General features: G+C 38.7%; 1 protein-coding gene across 1 annotated transcript in view; it reads right to left on the bottom strand.

Annotated features, from left to right (window-relative positions):
- Window positions 1-1,566: 1,566 nt before the first annotated feature.
- Window positions 1,567-8,706, bottom strand: part of GDAP2 (ganglioside induced differentiation associated protein 2) — a 63,264-nt gene continuing 56,124 nt past the window's right edge. The window contains exon 14 of the mRNA XM_003268052.3: window positions 1,567-3,291. Within this exon, the coding sequence (XP_003268100.1) occupies window positions 3,244-3,291 (48 nt within the window). The 3' untranslated portion in view covers window positions 1,567-3,243. The remainder of the gene's footprint in view (window positions 3,292-8,706) is intronic.

The following is an 8,706-nucleotide window of genomic DNA, read 5'->3' as shown; positions in this document are numbered from 1 at the left end:
TCAAAAAATCCTCTTCTAATTACTCTCAAAATACTGCAGATGTATTCCTTTGAAAAAGGAAATACAGGATGGGCACGGTGGCTCATACTGGTAAGCCCAACACTTTCGGAGGCCGAGGCAGGCGGATCACTTGAGGTCAGGAGTTTGAGACCAGTCTGGCCAACATGGTGAAACCCTGTCTCTACTGAAAAAACAAAAAAAACAAAAAAAAAACCCAAAAAATTAGCCAGGCATGGTGGCAGGCACCTGTAGTCCCAGCTACTAGGGAGGCTGAGGCAGGAGAACCACTTAAACCTGGGAGGCGGAGGCTGCAGTAGGCTGAGATCGCACCATTGCACTCCAGCTTGGGTGACAGAGCAAGACTGTCTCCAAAAAAAAGAAAAAGAAAAAGGAAATATAAAACATCTGCCAATGAAATATAATATACATTAAAGGAGAAAACATCTTTAAAATATGTATCATTTGCCCTCACCGAGTCTAATAAAGGCTGAACTTTTTTTTAAGAGGTAATTTTCACTATCAAGAAACTTGGATATAGATGAATTAAGAACCCAAATACATGTGGAAGCAAGAAGTGTACTTGTTTTAAAAATCATATTCTGCCTTGCATGATTAATAAATTAATATTTAATAATTTGTATCTTCAACAATTCAATTAGCATTTGGCATGATCAAAGTTTAATTAAATTAAAGACTTGATGGTGCTTTGAATTAACATCAGATGCTGGTGGTCATCTCCATCCAGTATCCCCTTTATCCTCTAATATATCCTTGAAAATGGCATGTAATATTCAGGCTAAACCTTTTCACAAAGGCAGATTGGCATACCAAATGTTGCTTAATCATTTCAATATCAATGTCATTATGTTTCTCCTCTAGGATTTGGTACTTTGAAGCAACTTCATTCTATAACACTTTAGACATCTATAAAAGCATGAACTTGGTCCCACATCAAATTTAGTTTCAGTGAGAAGAGTGGTCCTTATCTTTCTTTAGTCATCATTGAATTATAAAACACAGTTGATATCTATATAGTTCTGTACCACCTTTATACCCTAGGACATCAATTGCATTAAAATCTCAGCATATGTAGAATCCTGCTTGTGTTACTAAACATTAATATACTGGTATGAATATAGCAAAGGAACATCCTTTCAAAATTATTGCCTGTAAGAAATTGTATATATATAAATTTGCTTCCTTTCAAATTGGCAAAGTAGCTTACAGCCTCTATTATCTATACAGAAAATGGTTTGGGCCAGATTCTTGAGGTAGCCAAGTTCCCCTTTAACAAGGAAAAGTTGGCAGACTTTCATAGCTGCTCCTTGTGAAGAAGATACCTCAAATATGATCTCACAATTGACTGTAGAAGATGAAGTTAAAGTTTCAGACTTTTAAGGTACAGGGCCCAAGGGGTTAAAAAAAAAAAGTACTATTTGGGAGAAAGCTTAACATCTGACATCTGACTGGCTGCCTGGATGTGATGACCTAGGGGACATAAGAGAAAATCTTAACATAGATGTATATATAAGGATCAAGTAATTTTGAGGTCTGACACAAAGAAAATGTGTTCAATACATGCAAAAGATAAGAACCTTTATCTAAAAAATGTAAAGTCCCTTCTTGTTTATATGGGAAAATACAGGATGAATTTAATGCAACTATAGGGGCATTTCCCTATCATAAATGAAGAGAATATGTTTCTTTGATCTCCAATGAAGAATTAGTTTGGGCAGAAAAGAATGGGACCCTTGGAAGCACTGATCTGGAGCACATGATAGAACAGAAAGGTTCTGCTTTTTTTTTTTCTCTAAACTGCCAATATACATGATGGGGTAAGGAAGATGGGGCCATGGGAGGTGGCTGTAGGAATCAAAAAAAGTACGAAGCTACCCAGATGGAAATAATAATGGTTTGACCTTAATTCAAGAAGAAATGTTTAAAATGGCCAACAGATGCCTCTCATTGAAGTACAGCATCAGGGGATGAGCAGGCCAGAAGAGATTCTGGATGAAAGAGGAAGGAGGTCATAAGGGTTGGAATTTTACACTAACAGGTCTTGCCACACAAAAAGAAAAATCACTCAAATGGTATCAAGGACAAGAGGAGTGCTGTGTAGCATTCCCTCATATATATTTATTCCCATTTAAAAACTAACTGAAGATACCCCACCACAACAAAGCCCTTTCTAAATGCTATCTTCATGATACCTCTGTGAGGTAGGCAGCATAATTCTAATTTTTACTCATAAGCAAGCTAAGGCACAAATAGAGCTTGAGTGGTAAAAGTGGTCTTTTGCCAATTATCAGCTCCCTGGATTTGTTCACTGTGACACACTTCCTCCACACTGATGCAGGCAACTCAAGAGATGCTGCTATGAAATGTCCTTAGAGGTAGTAGACCTGATAGCTAAACAAAATCATTCATGACTCTGGAAGACAACACACTCTCTAAATGCTCACTGTTGGAGTCTTGGAAGATGCTGTTAAGAGTACTAATATGTGCGGTCCTTTAGAATAAGACCAAATTACCCATGATTATAGGAAAAAGGCTGAAGATACAGTCTTTTTGTTTCCCCCCACACTGTTGAGATCAGAACTGTGGCAATCTGAACAAATCATATAATCCAAGGAACCTTAGTCCTTAAACTTTAGTCTTAACTTGTACACTAACATTCTAAGTCCTATATTTTGCTAATGATTTTGATGTTTTTTGTCAGATACATTTCCACATTCTTGGACTCAGATAATTCTCTTTTAACACAGCCGAATTATCTTTATAAAATGTACATGGTATTAACACCATGGATCTGAAGCAAACAATGCATCTGGTTAGCATACATTGGTTCTGTATATTTCGAGAATCACTTAAGTACACAAAGGAAGCGTGCGATGTTAGAGAGATGACGTGAACAGTCTTGGTGGTTTATCTAATGGAGAATTCGGTGTCCTTCAGGAAACTAAAGATACTCAAAAGTTGCTCCCCAATTTCTATTAACAATCTAAAAATGAACATTTCCATTTGATATAAATATACAAATTTAAAATGTGTGCAGTTCAGAATGGCCTACCATTTTTAGATTGCTTATGTGCCAGAAAATATACAGTCAATAAAAAAATACCAGAGAGGTGGGGACAAAAGGCTCTCTGGATCTGTACAGCAACAATGAATATCACTTCAACAGGTAGCTATTCGTGGAAGAAGTGGCATCCTGGGAACCAAGAAGCACTGAAAGATGGCAGGTCACAAATCTGGTGATGGGGGATATGATGTATAGTAAGGCCCATTTTCCTGTGGAAAGAAAAAAGGAGAAGAACATTTAAGTAACAGAACCAATTTAACTGGAAATGTGAAAAAAAGGGATTTACAGTCATTGAGGTAGTGATATAAAATGTCTAACACATGTCTGGCACTAAGCAGGCCCCCAGCCATTAAGTAGTTCAACTAGTATCACTCAGAGTATAAGACAGACAAAGGCAATAGGATCATAATATTTTTTAAGAATAATACCACTTATTGAATATTTTATGTGCCAGACAATTTATAGGCGCTTTTAAAGTCATCCCTTTAAATCTTCACGTAATGCCATGAAGTAGGTAACATCCTCGTCTTACAGAAGAAGAAACTGAGGATCACACAGATTGCATAATTTGCCTAAAGTTACCTAGTTGGTAACCAGCATAGACTGAATTTAAATTCAAATCTATTTAAATCTAACATCCAGATTCTTTTTTGATAGACTGTGTTGTCTGTGTGCCAAATCTTAATTTAGAGTTAGGAAAACAAAAAAGTTATCACAGAGGAATTTAATAGCTATAACTATTTTGGCAGAAGTGAGTCTTCATGACATGCCTGAGTGGCAAGGCTTGTAACAATTACAGTTCTCAGGAAATTTAGTTCAAGATCAAGATGGAGAATTAAATACCAAACCTTTAATGTCAATGTAAGGGTAACAAATTAGTGCAAGGGAGAATTTTTTGGCCCTTATTTTGGCTAATCTCAGTAAAAATCAAGACAGTTACGTTTATGATAGAAGGATCCTCAATTAGATTTATGAGACTTAAGATTGCTTTCTCATTTTTAAGGAAAGTATTTCTTTGACAAAGAATTTGTTTTTCAGCAAATCACAAACAGATAATGCTTAGCGCTAGTATAAGACAATAGTTTGAAATGAAGAATAAGTAGAAGAAAATAGCATTTCTTCATGATACATTTACATTATAGCTACTATAGAGCATTAAACCTACCGGGTCTTGAACATAGTAGGCAGTGAAATTGTTTGAGACTAAATAAATCAGGTACTCTGCCATTCTTCAGCACAAATGCTTTGGAGCAAGAATTGATCTTGGGCCATAAGCAGGAAAACAAGACATCTAGGAAAACTTACCTTTTGATTATAAACCTAACCATGTATCAAACAAAATTAAAAAAAAAATAGGTAGAAACAAATCCTAGGATAGGCTACATTTCTAAAAACTTGAAAAACCTTAATAAAACCTTTTTTTAAAATTGAAAAACTGGATCTAACTAAAGAGCTTCTGCACAGCAAACGAAATTATCATCAGAGTTGAACAGACAACCTACAGAATGGGAGAAAATTTTTGCAATCTATCTATCTGACAAAGGGCTAATATCCAGAATCTACAAGGAACTCATACAAATTTATAAGAAAAAAACCCCATTAAAAAGCAGGCAAAGGATATGAACAGACACTTCTCAAAAAAAGACATATATATGGCTAGCAAACATATTAAAAAAACAGCTCAACATCACTGATCATTAGAGAAATGCAAATCAAAACCACGATGAGATACTATCGTATGCCAGTCAGAATGGCGATTACTAAAAAGTCAAGAAACAACAAATGCTGGTGATGGTACGGAGAAATAGGAACGCTTTCACACTGTTGGTGGGAATGTAAATTAGTCCAACCATTGTGGAAGACAGTGTGGTGATTCCTCAAAGATTTAGAACCAGAAATACCATTTGACCCAGCAATCCCATTACTGGGTATATACTCAAAGGAATATAAATCATTCTATTATAAAGATACATGCACATGTATGTTTACTGCAGCACTATTCCCAATAGCAAAGACATGGAATCAACCCAAATGCCCATCAATGATAGACTAGATAAAGAAAATATGGTACATATATGCCATGGAATACTATGCAGCCATAAAAAGGAATGAGATCATGTCCTTTGCAGAGACACGGATGAAGCTGGAAGCCATTATTCTCAGCAAACTAAGGCAGGAACAGAAACCCAAACATCACATGTTCTCACTTACAAGTAGGAGCTGAACAATGAGAACACATGGACACAGGGAGGGGAACACTTACTGGGGCCTGTTGGGGGAGGGTGGGGGGAGAGCATTAGGGGAATAAGCTAATGCATGCTGGGCTTAATACCTAGGTGGTGAGTCGATAGGTACAGCAAACCACCATGGCACATGTTTACCTATGTAACAAACCTGCACATCCTACACATGTACCTCAGAACTTAAAAAACTAAATAAAATAATTTTATATAAAAAAGAAATCCCTATAAAAATGTTTCACTAACCAAATCCTTTATCTTCAACATGCATGGAAGCTATACTTACAGAAACATGCCCTGAAGAGATGAATCTATTCTGAGTTTCATCTGAAAAGTTCACTATCTGTCTTTAAGAGTTCTCTATTCTATTACCAATTTTTTCTAAGTTTTTCACATCTAAATTAAATTATGACAAACTAAGAAGAGCAAGTTCAATACTTAATGCCATGAAATAGAATTTCCATTATTAATTTCACACTGGGCAAGAGACTGCTGAGCAATCAAATATTTTTTCTATTTCTGGAAACAATCATAGAAATTTAAAGAATTGTTGCCAGGAAAAACTGTATATTCTCTGCTCTGTGTTTTTAAGAATGCCAACTAACTCTCTTTCTGAAATGGTCTCAGTATCATTGTTACCTAGATAGATTAAAAAATAGCTTCTGATTACCTTCAAAGGTCCCTTTTAATCCTATAAAATTTATGTTGCTATTCCAAGTCACATAAATCCCAGAAAAATAGAAGCCCACTATTTAAACAGATACTAACCACTTTACTCCTTAACCAAATAAAGAACCTTCTATATGCAAGGCACAATTTGAACATGATAATGAAATTAACCAACTCTATACTCATTTCTTTTCTCTGATCATACTTTTAATTCTTCCTAACAAAGGAAAATGTTTCCTTACAAGGTAACATGCAGCTACCTATGGTATTTCCATTTCAATGACTGATGGGGCACCTCAAACCTACTGTGTCACAAACTGAACACAGTACCTGTCCTTTCCCCCTAACTGGTCAATCCTTTTCCTCCAAATTGCTTCTCTGTGGTGGTAGCAACACATCCACCAAGTCTCCCAAAGCAGAAACTTACTTTCTGCTTCATCCTTAGTGGCTACTCAGTCACCAAATGCTGTGAATTTTATTTCCTAAAATGTCTATTTCTAAATATCTCTAAAATCTTCAAATCCCTGCCATTATCACTAGCACTGCCCTAACAATATAGTCTCATTTCTCTGCCAGCCTTTACTAATAGACCTCATCTTTTCCCCCATGGACTTACCCTTCCTTCTCTAGTCATTCTCTATGCTGTTTCTATAGTCATTGTCTAAACAGCAATGTAATGGCAATTCTCCCTTGCAGAACACTCTTCACTGACTACAAAGCCAAAGACCTGTAGCACTAATATGTAAAGTTACTGTATCCAGCGATGTGCTCTCTGCCTGCCCCTTCCACATCATCTCCTGATATCTTCTGCTATAGTTTGAATATCTGACCTTCGAAACCTCATGTTGATATTTGATCACCATGCTGGAGGTAGGGCCTAGTGGGAGGTGTTTGGGTCATGGGGCAGATCCCTCATAAATGTCTTGGTGTGTCCTTGTGGTAATAAGTTCTCACTCTATTAGTTCCTATGAAAGCTTGTTGTTAAAAAGGGCCTGGCATGCCCCTTCCTTCTCTCTCTTGCTTCCTCTTTTGCCATGTGATCTCTACACCCACCAGCTCCCCTTACCCTTCGACCATGAGTAGAAGCAGCCTGAGTCCCTCACCTGAAGTAGATGCTGGTGTGATGCTTCTTGTACAGCCTGCAGAAATGTGAGCCAAATAAACCTCTTTTCTTCATAAATTACCCAGCCTCAGGTATTCCTTTATGGCAACATAAAAATGGATGAAGGCAGAAAATTGGTACTGAGGGGTGGGGTGTTGCTATAAAGAGACCCGAAAATGTGGAAGCAGCTTTGGAACTGGATAATGGGCAGAGGCTGGAAGAGTCTGCAAGGATCAGAAGACAACAGAAAGACTTAGGGAAAGTTTGAAACTTCTTAGAGATTGGTTAAGTGGTTGTGACCAAAATGCTGATAGAAATACAGACAGTAAAGGCCATGCTGATAAGGTCTCAGATGGAAATGGGGAACTTAGGAATTAGAGCAAAGGTCATCCTTGTTACACCCTAGCAAAGAACTTGGCTGCACTGTGTCCATCCCCTGGGGTTTTATGGAAGGCCAAACAATACTGGTACCCTATGGTATCTGCTGGAAAAAAATTCTAAGCAGTAAAGCATTCAAGAAGTGGTGTGGCTGCTTTTAACAGCTTATAATCAGATATGAGAGCAAAGAAATGACATAAAGTTGGAATTTATAATTAAAAAGGACACAGAACACAGAATTTTAGAAACTCAGCCTAGGCATGTGGTAGAGAAGGAAAGAACATTTTCAAGAGAGGAATCTAGGGGTGCTGTGGAGCAACCACTTGCTAGAGAGATTAGCAAGGATAAATCTTTGAGGTAGCTCCTTGCATCACAGGCCCAGAGGACTAGGAAGACAGAATAGTTTGGGAGGGACAAGGCTTTAACACTTCAGGATGCTGCTGTCTGCATCCCAGCCCCTCTGGTTCCAGCGATGGCTCAAAGGGTCCCAGGTACTGCTCAGGCAACAGCTCTGGAGGGTGCAAACTATAAGCTTTGGTGGCTTCCATGTGGTGTTAAGTCTGCAGGCATGCAGCATGCAAGAGTGGTGGAGGCTTGGCAGGTTGGAACTAGATTTCAGAGGATACATCAGAAGGCCTGGGTTCCCAGACAGAAGTCCGCTCCAGTGGTGGAGCACCTCCAGGCAGTCCTCACTGGGGCACTGCTTAGTGGAGCTGTGGGGTTGGGTTGCTCCCGTCCAGACCCAGAATCAGCCTGGAAAAACCTCTGGCATTCAGCTTCAACCTGTGAGAGCAAGCCATGTGGGTGGTAACCAGCAAAGCCATGGGAGTGGGGGTGCCCAAGGCCTTGGGAGCCCACCCTTTGTACCAGTGTGCCCAGTATGCAGAACATAAAGCCAAAGGAGATTATTTTGGAGATTTAAGATTTAGTGTCTGCCCTGATAGGTTTTGGACTTACAAGGGGTCAGTTACCCCTTTCTTTTGGCCTGTTCCTCTTATTCCTCCCTTTTGGAATGGGAATGTTTACCCAGTGCCTGTACAACCATTATCTCTTGGAAGCAAATAATTTGATTTTTTTTTTTTTTGGAGACAGAGTCTGGCTCTGTCCTCCAGGCTGGAGTGCAGTGGCACCATCTCAGCTCACTGCAAGCTCTGCCTCCCAGGTTCACGCCATTCTCCTGCCTCAGCCTCCCGAGTAGCTGGGACTACAGGCGCCCGCCACCACGCCCTGCTAAT

The sequence above is a fragment of the Nomascus leucogenys genome, chromosome 12 (assembly GCF_006542625.1).
Source record: "Nomascus leucogenys isolate Asia chromosome 12, Asia_NLE_v1, whole genome shotgun sequence".
NCBI classification, from domain to species: domain Eukaryota; kingdom Metazoa; phylum Chordata; class Mammalia; order Primates; family Hylobatidae; genus Nomascus; species Nomascus leucogenys.
This window is presented reverse-complemented; position numbering and strand designations above follow the sequence as displayed.